Source organism: Vespa crabro, chromosome 2 (assembly GCF_910589235.1).
Source record: "Vespa crabro chromosome 2, iyVesCrab1.2, whole genome shotgun sequence".
Taxonomy (NCBI): domain Eukaryota; kingdom Metazoa; phylum Arthropoda; class Insecta; order Hymenoptera; family Vespidae; genus Vespa; species Vespa crabro.
Window position 1 is genome coordinate 7,874,398 of NC_060956.1, and position 15,993 is coordinate 7,890,390.

General features: G+C 25.3%; 3 protein-coding genes and 1 long non-coding RNA gene across 6 annotated transcripts; 2 read left to right on the plus strand and 2 right to left on the minus strand.

Moving 5' to 3' along the window:
* The first annotated feature begins 193 nt into the window (after window positions 1-193).
* LOC124433239 lies at window positions 194-2,146 on the plus strand. The gene is made up of 2 exons (XR_006944456.1): window positions 194-915; window positions 1,909-2,146. It is a non-coding gene; the product is annotated as an uncharacterized LOC124433239 (long non-coding RNA).
* A 1,612-nt stretch (window positions 2,147-3,758) lies between these two features.
* On the plus strand, window positions 3,759-6,504 carry LOC124432969 (testis-expressed protein 10 homolog). 2 transcript variants are annotated; one of them, XM_046982382.1, is made up of 6 exons: window positions 3,762-3,921; window positions 4,008-4,400; window positions 4,502-5,663; window positions 5,740-5,977; window positions 6,115-6,269; window positions 6,370-6,504. In XM_046982382.1, the coding sequence occupies exons 2-6, from the start codon at window positions 4,200-4,202 to the stop codon at window positions 6,471-6,473; spliced, it is 1,860 nt and encodes a 619-aa protein (XP_046838338.1). In that variant the 5' UTR covers window positions 3,762-3,921; window positions 4,008-4,199; the 3' UTR covers window positions 6,474-6,504. The 2 variants fall into 2 exon arrangements, with proteins under 2 accessions (XP_046838339.1, XP_046838338.1); XM_046982383.1 differs by lacking the exon at window positions 6,370-6,504 and having other exon boundaries at window positions 3,759-3,921; window positions 6,069-6,209.
* A 579-nt stretch (window positions 6,505-7,083) lies between these two features.
* Window positions 7,084-11,464, minus strand: LOC124421702. 2 transcript variants are annotated; one of them, XM_046957187.1, is made up of 6 exons: window positions 8,662-11,303; window positions 8,354-8,589; window positions 8,226-8,289; window positions 7,543-7,718; window positions 7,318-7,467; window positions 7,084-7,238 (listed from the first exon to the last, which is right to left on the minus strand). In XM_046957187.1, the coding sequence occupies exons 1-5, from the start codon at window positions 8,752-8,754 to the stop codon at window positions 7,323-7,325; spliced, it is 714 nt and encodes a 237-aa protein (XP_046813143.1). In that variant the 5' UTR covers window positions 8,755-11,303; the 3' UTR covers window positions 7,084-7,238; window positions 7,318-7,322. The 2 variants fall into 2 exon arrangements, with proteins under 2 accessions (XP_046813143.1, XP_046813144.1); XM_046957188.1 differs by lacking the exons at window positions 8,354-8,589; window positions 8,662-11,303 and adding an exon at window positions 11,372-11,464.
* On the minus strand, window positions 11,457-14,590 carry LOC124421701 (RNA polymerase II-associated factor 1 homolog). The gene is made up of 8 exons (XM_046957186.1): window positions 13,676-14,590; window positions 13,506-13,598; window positions 13,106-13,430; window positions 12,880-13,023; window positions 12,700-12,803; window positions 12,387-12,603; window positions 12,072-12,315; window positions 11,457-12,000 (listed from the first exon to the last, which is right to left on the minus strand). Exons 1-8 carry the CDS (start codon window positions 13,747-13,749, stop codon window positions 11,492-11,494), a joined length of 1,710 nt encoding a protein of 569 aa, XP_046813142.1. The 5' UTR covers window positions 13,750-14,590; the 3' UTR covers window positions 11,457-11,491.
* Between the last annotated feature and the right edge of the window lie 1,403 nt (window positions 14,591-15,993).

Here is a 15,993-nt window from a genome sequence, read left to right on the forward strand (position 1 = left end):
CTAAAAAAATTTTAACCTAATTAAGCTAAATCACGGTTAAAGTATTATACTTAAAATTACGTTCAGTTCTTAGTTCATTCGGAGTAGTCTTAAATCCAGAACCACCACGTTCTCTTAAATCTATTTCTTCCAATCCTAAATCCAACTTTGCGTATTTCTTAAGTACCTCTCTGTAAAACTTATCTGTACAAAATCACATTTTATAATATATATGTATATATATTTACAATTATATACAATTTCCATCAATCTCTCAATCTTCTATCTCCATCATCGTTACAAGTGCGAGTAGACCGTATGGATGATATTTCTTACTTTCCTTTATAAATCGCTACAAGTATGAACAAGCCGCAAGGGCAATATCTCCGAAATTTCCAACCCTTACCGACTTACTCCATTTTCCTGTTTCAAAAGGTATATACTACCAGCCACTCTCCCATCAACTGATCCACGTTATTTGGAATGATCTCTATTATTTGGAATGATCTCTGTTATTTGGAAATCATGGAAGAATTTACTTCATTTGTATTGTGATGCGCCTACCTACTCCCAAGCGGTTGAAAAAACCGGAAATAATTCAATTGGACTAAAGTAACACTTTGGTATATTCTACACGATCAACATTCTGCAGTCCCGTGCCATAACTGCAAATAGCAGGAAAAAACCGAAATAGCTACAAATCCCGTAAGCTAAGAGTTCTTCGTGAAATTTTGAAGGCCGTACCGTCTGAGTCGTAACAATACATAAATAATCTTAAGAATAATAATTCATTATTCTTTCTCATTTTTCTAATTTTTCATTATTAATTTAATTTATATCCGAACAGAAAAATAGAAGAAATAACAAAAATCACATAAAAGTTGGACGATTAAGATGAGTGTTTCTGTGTTGTCAGGATTGGTGTCATTAATAATGGTAATGATAATAACGATGAAGAGTTAAAAAGTATCCTACGTAGTCAAAGTTCTTTTCTTTTTCACATAAATTCAGTAGCTATGACTTTTTGTCGAGTATTTCTTATGATTCTACGCATCTTATCAATGGAGCACAGTTCTATTTTCGTTATTGCCTTTATTATTATTTATTTTTCTTTTTTCTCTCTCTCTCTCTCTCTCTCTCTCTCTCCCTTTCTAAATTGCTTTCTATTTTTTTACATTTTTAACGATAGAACAAGACGTATGCTTTATTTTCAGAAAGAATCTTTATTTCTTCAAAAGTATCGTATTCATTGATTTTCCTGTTTTGAATAAAGAAAAAAGCAAAAAAGAAAAATAATCTTCAAATCGTGTAAGAGAGATTTCCCTCTTTCTTAATTCTCTTTATTTTTTTATTTCTGGTGAGATGAACAGATCGTTTATTCATAAATCTTATCATAATTATTATTTAATTAAATAATTACATTTACGCTATATCATCAATTGATCTCTTTTGAAATCTGTCATGTACATTAATTATTCCATTATTATTCCTATTAATACACTAATTTATCTATTCATTACTCAGATCGGTAAATAATCCGTTTAAAATATTATTATTAATTAAATATTATAATTAACAGTTTGTTTACTTCGCAATTAAAAATATGGTGTTTAATTTTAAATATTAGAAGAAAACAAAAAATGAAGAGATATTAACGAATGTTTAAAAATTTCTCTCTTTTTTTCTTGCATTAATATAACTAACATATTTCGATAAGAAACACTTATGAAAGACATACAAATGAAAGTATCTCGAAGTAGAATCAATATCAGTCGGTTCTTTAATAACTTAGGATAGAATGCTTGTCGAGCAACAACTATGAAAACTTAAAATAAATGTAATTTTATATTCAACATTTCTTTAATAATTTTTACAATTTCTTATCATAAAAATAATACTAATTATTTTGTTTCTATGTTTCTGTTTCAGAATTTCATTATAATCATATGCGAATAAGGAATCGAGTATTATACCGCTAAAATAAAAACCAAAAAAACATGAAGTAGAAGTTTGTTCGTTCGCATTTCGCAATTTAAATAACAAGTGTATTTGCATTGACTGCATACAATGCAATCGTTAAAGTCACTGCTCATTCGTAAAGCTTCTTTCTTTTTTAAAAATCGCACAAACTGTATTTATAAAAGACAGTAAAGTTTCGGAAAGTAAATTTAATGACCGTCCCTTAATAAGTACCTACCACGTATTAAAATCAATGCATCATTAAAGAGGATCTCAACTAACTTTGATATCGATCTACCTTATTTTCAACCATATACTCTTAATTTCAATCGAAATTGCGGACGAATATTTTGGCCATTGCAAAACTTCTTCAGTAGTAAATGAATTTTTAAATTCCTCCGATCACTCAATTATGTTGGGGAGGAATGCTTCGAATTGGCACAAGTGATCGGTTGTAATTAATTAGTAGAAAAGTATTGAGTGACCACAAGTAACTTTTTTTCGGAGATTTATTCGTAAATGTTTTTTTATTTTTTTATTTATTTATTAAATCAGAATAGAATCTCCTTGTTTCATATGCATTTATAATTATTTAAACTTTGAATATTTCAATACATTTTTAAATATTTTTCATGGAGTGTGTATCCTTTGATATGTGATGTTCTCCCTTTATCATGTGTTGTGAAAAAAGAATATTTGTTCAGATTAGGATCGAGAATTTTTCACTTCCTTTTTCTATTTTAAAATTAAATTAAATTAAAAATTTTATCTGTATATATATATATATATATAGTATAATGTTAATGTGAATGTAATAAGACTTAATGTTATTATGTATAACTTCGATCTTTTTTATTTAAAGAATAGAGTTGTTGGGAAGTTTTAATAATGTTACTGTGGAAAAATGTTCTGAGAATCTGTAAAATAAATTGATATAATAATACGCTCTTTAATGTAAATAGACATTTGATTTTAATAAAAAAATAGTAATAATATTTCCTTTGTTGATTATATTTACATATCCTCTTGAACATTTTTTTTAATGTTATTATTTACATTATGCATTTACTAATGCATCTATTCATAATATTTATATTTTTCAAATTGTTTATATAAATTTTACTACCATATGTAACATGTTTATAATAAATATATTAGTATGAAACATAATAATATAAAATAAAATAGATTAATCTGTTGACGAATATAAATATAATTCTATACCTTTGAAATAAGTCTAAGCTTTATTTACTAGAAGACTGTAATCAATTTTTAATATTATTATTAATTAACTCAATTCCACAAATTGAAATATATTGATTTTTATATTTTTGGAACTCATCATCGTTTTCTATATATACTTAAGGCTGTTCATCAACCCTAGTTTTATAATAGTTTACGCCATCAATGAGAACAGGCGGAGAACGTTATTCTTGATCAATTTTGATGAGCAAGGTCTCATTTTAAAGACGAAAGTTTAATCTAGGACCTTACTTTTATGGATTTTTCAAAAAGCTTTATATTTTTTTGAAAAAAATCACTTTAAAAAATGGTATTTTTTCTAAAATAGTTTATGCACAAATTACCATCAAAAAAGACATATATATGAAAAAATTAAAAAGTATAAGTTCACAGTTTACTAAATTACTTCAACCCACGCGAAACCATTTATTATGTACGTGTGAGAGGGGAATAACCAAACAAGCTTATATACCGATACGATAGACGTATGGTGGAAACAGTGTTTCCCCACTTGTATTTGTAGTTCATTTTTTGTCCATATATGTCGCTAAAGTCACACAAGCTTCGAGAGAAAGATGATATAATAGCTTACTTAATATATATTTGTATGAACAATGTGACTATATTTCTATAATATTTTACTGTTGTTACAGTCACGTGTTTTAATTCGATTAGACTATAGTTTATATTTAAATGGTAATATTAATGTAAGACTAAAATTATAATAACAAGAATTCTTAGGTAACGATTGAATCTTTATATAAATAATATTGATATTATTATTGATATTATTGATAATATTGATATTGATTCTTCATAAATTTCAGAGTATCATCGGTGAAACGTGATATATAACCTCACATTTTTATTATTTATATATAAATATGTTGTTATAGGTAGATATTTAATTTATATATGATATTATATATGAAATATATAAAATAAATAAATATAGTTATTTAAATAACTATATAACTATATTTTATATTACAAAGTATATTTTGATATAAATTATAAAAATGGCAAAAGGTCATAAACATTTAAAACATCTAAAATCTGAGAAGGCCAAAGTAAAATTAAAAGCAAAGAAAAGTAAACTATTACCAAAAGGATTAAATGTAACAGATACATCGATTAAAGTTAAAAAAATCATGATACGTGAACAGTTTAGACAATATAATGAAACTGAAATTCTTAGTAAACGAAAACTTAATATTAAGGTATGAATATAATAATTTTGATTTATATAGTATTTATCCTAAAATTTTTCTTTAGTATTACTTCATTTTAATATTATCTTAATATTTTTGTCGATTTATAGGATTTATTAGCTCGACTTCAACATCATAATTCTACAGTTCGTCAAGAAGCAGTTAAAGAACTCAAGGACATTTTATTACAACATCCTTTACAAACTTTTAGTTCTCAATTGAATCCATTGCTACAAGGAATTTCTGCTTTATCTTTGGATAAAGAAAAGGATATAAGAAGAGATTCTTTAAAAGTATTAAATTGTATTTTGAATCCTATTTCTAATGAACAATTGGCTCCTTTCTGTGATATTTTAATTACATATTTAAGATGTGCAATGACACATATAGATCCAAATATTAAAGAAGATTCTTTATTATTTTTGGATATATTGATACAAAATTGTAATAGTGTAATAGCAAAACACAGTCATAAAATATTGCCAAACTTCTTGGACATGATTTCTAAAATGCATACTGAAGCAAAACCAGGAAGACAATTAACAACAACATTAGATTCTAAAAATACTAGTGTAAAATGGAGAATTAAAGTTTTAGAACGCCTTGGAAACATGTTAGGATCTATTATAAATTATAAAAAAATTGAAAAAACACAACATTACACATCTGCTGTAAAAGTGATATGCATAGATAAAGAAACTAAATATGTTCCATTCTACAGACAAGTTGATATTCAAGATTATAAAATAAATTTTGAAAGTATTGTTAACTTAAAAGATGATACTAATGAGAAAAATTTAGATGCAGCTGAACTCATTAAATATATAAGTGTATTAATGCCTTTAATATTTGATAGTTGGATTGAAGTATGTCCAGAAGAAAGAATTAGTAAAATTTCTGAGACTGCTATTTCTAGTGAAGCATCTATTTTATTAAAACATATTGTAATAATTATACAATTAATAACTGAATATATTGATATATTAGATTATAATGATCATATAAATACCAAAGTGTGGTTTACAAATTCTTTTCAAAGTGTTTACATTAAGAACTTGTTTTCTAAATTTCCGTATACTAAAACGAAAACGGTTGAGAAATGTAGAAAAAGGCAAGAAGATTTTTCTGATCTAGAAATGACTGAGAAATGTTTGGAGCAAAATTTGGGCATTTGTCAAATTTATACTTGGTTTACATCTATGAATATAAATCATAATAACGCTAATAAGTTGGACAAGGCATACTGTCAATATGTTATGGATTACATAAACGGTATTAAAAATATATTTATCTGTATGCTATTTTTATAATCTATCAGTTATTGTTACTTAAATTTGTTTCATTACAGAAATAATTAATGATTGGTCCGATATGGATAATTTTGCATTGCCACAATTGAATAAGTTTCTCAGAACCTTGTTTTTCAAGGCAAGTCAAGTATGGTATGTCAATCGTATAACAATAGAACCTATATTAAAAGCAACAATAAGTGCAAGTTTTCACCAATCAAAGAAAGAATTACAAGTACAATTATATGATATAATTAGTGATATTATGTTAGACCATACATTAACTGAATTACAAAGGTAAGAGTATTTTTTAAAACATTATATCTTATGCTTATTTCTATACATTTTGTAATATTTAACATATTTATATGTAAATGTTTTTGTTAAGTCTATAGAAAAAGAAACAAATTCTAAAAATAATTGTTCTATTATAGTGAACATATATTTAAGGATTTTGTATCAACTTTACCAACTCTTCTTCTACATTCTTCTATAAATGAAAATATAATACAAATGATCAATCGAGCTGTACTTTATCATAAGGAATGGATGTGGAATGTACTTGTAGAAAAACAGGATGCAATAATTGGTAAATTATTTGAAATATTTCTGTGAAAGTTTTCTGCTAAAAGAAATATACGAATTTTTTATTAATAGCTATTAAATTATTTGTATTATTTGTATTACAGAAAATGCAAAAATAATTGAGATTATAGGATCAGAGGATGAGAAGCGTTCTCGTTTAATGATATGTAATTTATTTTATTTTATAAATGAACAAATTTTCTATTAATAAAAAATTAAATTTTATTAATTATAAATTATATTGGTCTTTCAAATGATTAATATTTATAAATATTATTATATAAATATAAATTTAATTTTTTTACTTATTTTCCTATCTAGTATAATACTTACGATTCTTTATAAATTAACAATTCTTACAATGTAATTATTGTAATAAAGTCTAAATTTTAATTTGTGTACTTCTGCGAGTCCGTCAAATTAAGTTATCTTCGCGGCAGTTTATGAAGGATGCGAATGAAGAATGACACAAAAGATTCAAATACTTGGTTGATATAATAAAATTAACAGAAAATTGTTATTTCTAACTTTTTAATAACTTAAGTTATACATTATATTTATTACAAAATACTCAAATACAAAATTATTATATAAATATAATGTAATACATATTACATTGTAAACAAAAAATATCCTTTTCAAAAGTATTTTATTTCTCATTTATATTCTAGAAAACAAAGTAAAAAATATTAAGAATGTTAATAATTAAAGTAATATTTAATATATCACTTTTTAACAAATTATCCTATTATTATATAATTTTCTTTTTTTATTATCTAATCTAATATAAACATTGGATTATTTACTTATATTTAATATTAATTCTTATAATAAATTATATTTTTTGTAATAAATTATTGTCGGCAGATAACATTAAAATAATATATGGATAATTGTTAGCATCATCAAAAATTATTAATAGGTTTTCTATTTACCGACAGAAGGTAAGTTCGTGTAAATATATATATCCCACCTATAAAAATTGCAAAAAAAAAACAGACATAATATACAAGTGTAAGCAATATTTATTTCATACAAATGATGATATATACCTTTCCTAAGAAATATTTCGGAAAAATTCATTCTCTTTTATCTTTTTGCGATCTTGCAAAACTATCTCAGTTTGTTTTAATTTATTTCGTAATTCTTGTAATGTATCCTCTGCTGACCTAATAGCACTTAGTGAAGCAATATTTCTATTTCTATAATAAGATATAACGTATGAAAAATAAAAAATTATTATATTGACAATATTTTCTATAATACATATTACATACTTTATATTATTAATTACATTAGATAAATTCATGAAATTAGAATTAGAATTTATCCAATCCATATTGTACTGCATTGTAAATTCATTCAATTCATCTTTCATATTTCTAACTTCCTTAGATAATGTTGTATACTTTTGGCAACAATCCTTGATATCTTTCGTTAGATTCTGAGTGGACTATATTAAGTAAATGATATAATTGAATAAACTATATTGGCAACATATAAGCACAATACTTTATATCAGTGATGAGTAACCTTCGTTCTATAAAGGGCGAAAATTGAAAATCTCCTATTCCATTCGGGCCACAACAAACGTAATATTAAGTACTTAATATTAAATACGTAATATTAAATCAAAACATTTTTAATTTGTGGAATAATATTTGTTATTTTCAACATAGATTTACTTGACTCTATGTCTCGTTAATGAAGTTCGCAATATTTGGAGATATGTTTGAAACTGAGACTCAGATACAATTTTTTAGTGATTCATTATCAAGATGATATATTTTTTTTATTAAAATTTTTCATTTTACCTCATGTCTAATGTTTCTGCCGACAGCAGGTAAGTTGGATAACACGCGGGCTATCAGTTGCTCATCACTGCTTTATATAATGTATAATCTATTTATAGAGTATTTTACAGTATTACGTATATTGAATTGCTTAAAATAAAACTTACGTATTCCAATTGTCCAAAGGAAAAGTTTTTATCATATAATGCAATTATACATGTAATATCGTCCCTGAAAAGAAAATTAATATCTTTATATTTGATATATAATTATACAAATTTTAGAAAATATATACCAATCCTTTTGTTCTTTCTGCGTTCTTAATAGTTCTATATTTTTTAATTTTTGTTTGTAAATTTGATCAGTTTTAATATATTGTAAGATAGATTGTTTCAAAAATTTTATTTTTTTTTGCAAATCATTATAGATTGCATTTTTTGACCAATTATTAACAGATAGTTTAGTATCTTGAGATCTCCAAGAATATAATTGTTCTCGAGATTTCTTGTCAATAATATTTTCATCGAAAAACTGGAAAGATATATGTTAAGATATATGTATAATGTTTTTAAATTTTTTGTCTTAATGTAAATTAAATTTAACCTCTTTGATCAATGAATCAATTCGTATTTTTATTGAAAATTCATTTGACACACCAACATCGTTTATAGATATTTCCATATTCTTTTCACTCATTGTTATGTTTAAATTTTTGATTTTTATAAAGATATTATTGAACTATTATTTTGAAAAAAAAAAACGTAAATTGTAATTACAAAATCTCGTACGTATTTTAGCTGCATTCAACACAGCAGGGAGCAGATTAATAGAACCGTTCAAAAATTTAGAATTATTAACGAAAGTTATTAGAATAATGTATTAATAGACAGATAAGTTCTTTACTATTTATATAAATGCTACTAATTTTAATTATTGCAACGTATATGCATTATATATAGATGATAAAAAAAAGTATTGTCTATAAACCTTAGTATATGGAAGATAGAAAAATTGAACAAACTAGTAAATTTTAAATATAGTTTCCTTACATATATTTAAATATATTAATTTCTTTTAAATATATTTATATACTTCTCATCTGCTACGAAAAACGTTTTAGTTTAATAATTTTTCTATGAAGTTTTTATCTCTTTACATTAATATCATAATTCGTTCATTTATTCTAATAATTTTGGGATACACCCAGATGGCACACAATATTCTATGAATATTCTTATGTATTACAAATGTTCTTAATATTGTAAAAGAATGTTCATTGAACATTCATAAAAGTCATGTGTACTATCTAGACATTTGCATATATTTATTACTGATTAATATTTATATTATTATGATAAAAGTAATAATAATGATAAATACAAATGAAACAATAGCAAAGTGGTCATAAACCCTACTTCTAAAAATAATCTGTCGAAAGAAAAAATATTTCATATGACAGATAAATATTGCATATATTTTGATAAGCAAGATACCAAAAAAAGATCACTTTATTATTAATATGATACAAATAAATACTATATATATATATATAGTATTATATATATATACTATATATATACTATATATATATATATATATATCTAATCAGTTTGTTTTTAGTACAAAAACTCTTTCAATATTGTAAGAAAAGTTGAAGTTGTAAAATGGTTAATGGAAAATTTTTTAAAATCTTTTTATATTGAAATATAATTTATGTATTTTTATTGATAATGCAGTATTAGTATATCAATAATATCGTTATTTATTTTTTCAAAGTATTTTAAAAATATTGTGTCAGAAGATCTATAAATTTGCCTATAATTTTAATAAAATAAGAATATTGTATTATGGAAAAACTGTATATTTATATGAGAAATTAGAGTGAATTCCTATGATATTTTATAATATAACTACATATATTTTATTCTCATCTTGTACTTTATAATCTTGTATCGTCTTTTTTCTTTTTTTTAAGGAATATTAATAAATATAAGAGAATATATATTGCAAGCTATCAATATTTTGAAACATAGATCACATTCTATAATTTCGAAATCCACCATTTACTTGTCTTGAATTCAGATAATTCTATCAAATCATTTTCCTTCATCATAATTATTTTTGTTATGTCAAGAGTGGATGGGCTATATCAAAATATAGTATTTATGGAATGTTAGCTTTTATGCGATGTATATGAAGCATCCTGAAAAAAGTTTATTAAAGAAAATTGCTGAAATGGACTTCAATTTTAATAACTAGTTTATTTAAAAAAAAAAAAAAAAAAAAAAAAAAAAAAAAAAAAAAAAAAAAAAAAAAAAAAAATGTAAACACATAAGTCATTGATATTTCTGAAAAGAGAATATTTAGAGGTATTTTAAAACGTAAAAACTTATACTAAAAAAAAATTTGTTAAAGAATGATAGTATGGGAGAAGAGTAATTCAAAAATCACGGATTTTTCAACAACCTTTTTTACGTAGTTTAGTAAACATAATGAAACGATGCAACTTTTGTTTAAATTTTTTATGATATATCTTTTACCGTTTTTAAGATATTTCATAAAAAAGAAAATTTTTTCAAGATGTAATTTCATCCCTTAAAACTGAAATATGAGATGAAATAAAAATAAGCTTATATTATGAATGACGTACTATACTTGCATCCAATTTTCGAATATTTTGAATTTCTGGTTTGCATATCTTTCTTTATTAATCGAAGCAAAAGATCTTGAAAGACTGTTCTCCAAAATTTCTTGTAGGTTAAACATTTTCTTTAATCATCCATAACTTTAAAAATAATTATAAGATATATAGAACATATGTTCATGAAGTTTTTTACTCATATCAGTATGTAGAGTGACCCCTTGAAGTATTGACATGCATGTATAAATCATCCTACGTATTTTTTTTACTTTACATACGTATTGTCACTGAATATTTGACAATTTTTGCGTTGAAAATTTTCCCTTGCGAATATTATGATTATCATTTCTTCTTTTCCTTTGTTCGTCATTATCAACAGTGACGTGAATTACGTGATCATGTATTCTGGTTTTGAGAAAAAAAAAAAAATATGAAAAGCGATAAAGTTATATGATATTTTACATACATAGAGACAATAAATTGATTTCTATGACAATCAAATTCTCGAACTTTTTAGATACAATGTTCTTTCAAAAATGTATAAGTACATTACCAATACTTTCACATGATTTATAGTAAATTGTACAAAATCTGCAAATTTAAATGTATTTGGAAATGTGTTGAAAGTTAAATGTTTCGACGAAATCATTTTATAAAATTTTTTACACTTACTTTTTGATGTACTGCTGTAAATAGTGAATTCTGAAAACCATTGAATGAGACTTCACAAGTGTAAATAAAAATACTGATACAGGCATAGGAACCACTGTTTATATATTTCATAACATTTACTTATTCACTTTCAGAACCACTTGCAGCACTACCACTACCAGAAACACTACCACTTCCACTTGCAGACCTTGATTTTGAATGAGATCGTGACCTCGATCTGGACTTTGACCTTGATCGTGATCTTGATCGTGATTTAACAGGAGAACCAGATCGAGATCTCGATGCTGATTTTGATTTGGATCGGGATCTTGATGCCGATTTTGATTTGGATCGAGATCTCGATGCTGATTTTGATTTGGATCGAGACCTTGACCGAGAAGAATTTCTCGATTGAGGTGATTCAGATCTTGATTTTGATCTACTACGTGATTTAGATGGGGAGCGTGATTCCGATCGCGATCTAGAACGAGAACGAGATGAAGACTTTGATGTAGAGCGGGAACGTGAACGTGACTTGGATCTTGAACCAGATTTAGAGGGAGATGGAGAATGCGTATGAGATCTTTTACTGGAAACACGAGAAGATGCTCTGGAGGATGCACGCGAACCACTCTCATTTTCGGAGTCAGCTGAAAGAAAAGAATAATAATGAGAATATGATAAAAATTGCAGATATATCAAAGTTAAAAATATCTATAACCTTTCTCTTCTGCTTTTTCAGTTTCTTGCTGCATTTCTTCTTCCTCTTCCTCCTCTTCCTCTTCTTCATCTTCGTCTTCTTCTCCTGGAGGTTCTAATTGTTTTTCCCTGTATCTTTGCATTTTAAATTCATTGGCATTTAATGGTCGGTGACGCACAATTAATCGTGTATTATTTGGTTGTTGGCCAGCTTTCTGTCTGCGTTTACTAAGCCGTACACGAGTTTCCAATTCATTATAGTACACCTAAAATCATGAATAAAATGATTAAATAAATACTTTAATAATTTAGCAAAAATTTTTCATCTCTGATATACCCCATCTTGTCGTATAACGAGGAAATAATTTTCTTCATATCCTTTAGATGCTTTGCTTTTAACATTCCAATTATACTCTCTAGCCATCTTATATTCATATTCTTCTTCATCTGCATAGTCAATGCCAGCGGTAAAATCTCTCCTTCGCTTTTCTAACGTTTCTTCTAAAGGTAAGAAATATGCTACAAATTGTTCACCACTCTCATCCATGACACCCCTATTCCAATGAAATTATATATTACAAAGATTTATTATTAATTTATAAAATATGAATAGTAGAAATTAAAATAAATTAGGACAAATATAACTTTACCGAATCATTGCTTGAGACATCTCTTCTATCTGAGCAGGGACAGAACGTCCTGTTGGTGCAGGATCTGAATCAAATATTACTTGAGCACAAGGGTATTTCCATAACTGTGAAAATAAAAATATATGATTATATTGAATTCCATCAAAAGTTATCAAAACTCATTTTTACATTAGTAGGTACCTTGAAATCAGGATATACAGGTAAAATTTCAACAGGTACAACATTTGGTTTGCTATAATGCTTATCAATTGATTTCTTATTGTCCTCAAATGTTTTTTCAATTGCTTTTATTTGACTTTCTCTGTCCATATATAATGTCTCCTCCTGTGAATTGCACAGAAAATCAGCATAAAATATCACAAATATATAAATATAAGTTAATTAATTACTGTATTTGTATTCTAACCTTGAAATTCTTCTTAATACTATAACCAACTTTAGCTTCAACTTTATCAACTGTCTGTGGTTGAAATCTAGTTTGTTCTGTTGAAATATATTCAGTACGTCTAAGCCAAGAAACACTTCTGGCATGATGTCTAGACCTTTTTGAATCTTGTGGTGTAAGAACATCTTCTTCAAGAAGTTTTTCATCAGCAGGTTCTAACTGACCATTAACATCTCCAGCATAGGTATCTTTATTTATAAGATCTATTTCAACGCCTAGATCATGTTCTGTCAAAACTTCATATTTGTAGTTACGTTCCAATGATGTGGGATTATACCGAATAAATCTATTAAGTAGTACAATTATATTTTTCACAGATGATCATTTTATAAATGCATAAAACTTTATAATCAATACATACCGAGTTGATTCAAATGGATATGTGATAAACTTAGGATCAAATGGAATATCAGGAAGCGTATTACAATATTTAACTCTGCATATTAATTCAGATCTATAACAAAAAATAATGCAACTGACAACAATACGTTGTTTGAAAAATATATACATATTTGAGAACAATTTTCTTACCTTTTTTCTGCTGGTCTTGTTGTTCGTTTGTCTCTTTCAGATGTACTCCCATTAGTTTGAATTGTTGGTGCCATATTATCGAAATAGATGATACTTGAAAAAATTCGCGTAAACGTTTATCAAAACTGGACTAAAAAAACAGGAAAATATAGAACAACCGTCTGGCCTTTGCTTGGTCGTTCAACGTCAGGCGCTACTTAATGTTGACTAGTGTGGTTTCTCATCAAAATCGAACTGTGATTGGCTCGTACTTTTTAATCGAATTTTTGTCTAAGATCCAGAGTACTCATAGTTTTATTTTGAGGATCACCTTAACTCTTTCTAGATTCATAAGCGAAGAATAAGCAATTTGTAAAATTTGCAAATTGAGCAAAATCTCAAGATGTGACTTGTTGAAGATGATCTTCTTCCAAGACGCTTTAATATGTTTCATGAATGTTTCTCACTCGACAAAAGCATAGACTTAAGGTTATCTTATTAGTATTGTATTTATAGTTATTTAAAACGATCTTAATTTATATATCACAAAATAAGATGGTCTTCATCAAAGATGAACTTAAAATTATAATACGTGTCGAGAGGTTAAAATGTATAAAACGACGTGTGACAAAAATATATTTACTGTATTATTTATAATGAATTTAGAAAACTATAGAAATATCGAAATTCGAAATATTAACTTTTCAAATGAGGAAAAAGAAAAAGAAGTACAAATACATATTAATAAACAGTATATTTGAGATGACCGAAATTTTTTCCCCCATTTCCTAACAAATGGGAATTAAAAGATTTTGTTTCGGAATCCTCAGTTATGCTTTGAATATTAGCGTTAATAGAAGACAAACTTAGGAAAACAAATAATCGTGGTTTATAAAAATCTCCAGTGTTACAATTATTAACCTAGATGTATCTTTTTATTTACATTAAACAAGCAGATCTATGCATGATATATATATATATATATATATATATATATATATATATAGTATAAATAAATAAATATATATATATATATATATATATATAGTATAAATAAATATATATATATATATATATATATATAGTATAAATAAATATATATATATATATATATATATGAAATATATAGTATACATATATTTGTAGTATTATATATATATATATACATACATATATATTACACATATATATACACATACATATACATATATATATATATATGTGTATACTACATATTTCGAAAAAAACGTATGAATATAAATTTATAGATATATATTTTTATCTATTTTCACAAATATAAAATCTATTAATTTTAAGGCGGTTTATATTTTCTATACGGAACAATTATCGTACATAGGAATCTGAAAATACATTCCATGACGTAGTGTTGTCACAAAAATTTTACCATGGCTGGTTTGATTTCAATTGCTGTGGTATTGATTATAATAATGAATTATTCAAAATATTTAAGAAATATTTTGTAAATTTTATCAATTATCAATTGTTGAAGAATACATTGAAATATTTAATTTTGTGATTTATTAGTCTATATACAATACATTTTATCGTACGAATGATCCATTTAATCGTATGAATGATACATTTTACGATTTTATTTTCACAGTAACAAGATTTTAATCCGATATTCTCCTAAATAATTTCTGTGATTTATGCAATTGGATATATGAATCCTTATCGCGCTGAATTGTGACGTCAAACAATCTCGCAATCTAATTACTGTATGAAAACAAGTCACGTGTCAATTTAGCCACGTGTTATAATTCAATTGACACACAATGCATCATTTAATATGTAAAGTAAATTTGAGCTTAAGATAATAATAACAAGAAATTTTAGATGAGAATGAATTCTTTATATAAATAATATTGACAAATTTTATGTAGATTATTTAATATTAGTGTTGTATATACATTATTCATAAATTCCAGTATTATCGGCAACATGTTATATATAATTTCGTGTTTTTATTATTTATATAAAAATGTATAATTGCAAACAGGTATTTTGATTATATAAAACATTACATATAAAATATATAAAATAAATAAATATAGTTATATATGCGACTATATAACTATGCTTTATAGTACAAAGTATATTTCAGTATAGACTGTAAAAATGGCGACAAGTCATAAACATTTAAAACGTTTAAAATCAGAGAACGTTAAAATGAAAATAAAAGTAAAGAAAAGTAAACTATTACCAAAAGAATTAAATGTAACAGACATTATTTAAAGTTTTAAAAATCGTGATTTATAAACAGTTTTAATAAAACGATGAAGCTGAAAGTGTTATTAAGCTTAATGTTAAGGTTTGTA

Bases quoted from the DNA above. Each gene is read 5' to 3' on its own strand.
- LOC124432969 (XM_046982382.1), top strand. From the start codon at position 4,200: ATGGCAAAAGGTCATAAACATTTAAAACATCTAAAATCTGAGAAGGCC. The intron at 5,664-5,739 runs GTATTAAAAATA...GTTTCATTACAG, and splicing joins TGTTATGGATTACATAAACG to AAATAATTAATGATTGGTCC. The intron at 5,978-6,114 runs GTAAGAGTATTT...GTTCTATTATAG, and splicing joins ACATTAACTGAATTACAAAG to TGAACATATATTTAAGGATT.
- LOC124421702 (XM_046957187.1), bottom strand. From the start codon at position 8,754: ATGAGTGAAAAGAATATGGAAATATCTATAAACGATGTTGGTGTGTCA. The intron at 8,590-8,661 runs GTTAAATTTAAT...ATATCTTTCCAG, and splicing joins TTGATTCATTGATCAAAGAG to TTTTTCGATGAAAATATTAT. The intron at 7,719-8,225 runs GTAAGTTTTATT...TACTTAATATAG, and splicing joins CCTTTGGACAATTGGAATAC to TCCACTCAGAATCTAACGAA.
- LOC124421701 (XM_046957186.1), bottom strand. From the start codon at position 13,749: ATGGCACCAACAATTCAAACTAATGGGAGTACATCTGAAAGAGACAAA. The intron at 13,599-13,675 runs GTAAGAAAATTG...TTTTTGTTATAG, and splicing joins ACAAGACCAGCAGAAAAAAG to ATCTGAATTAATATGCAGAG. The intron at 12,316-12,386 runs GTATATCAGAGA...TCATGATTTTAG, and splicing joins TCGTTATACGACAAGATGGG to GTGTACTATAATGAATTGGA.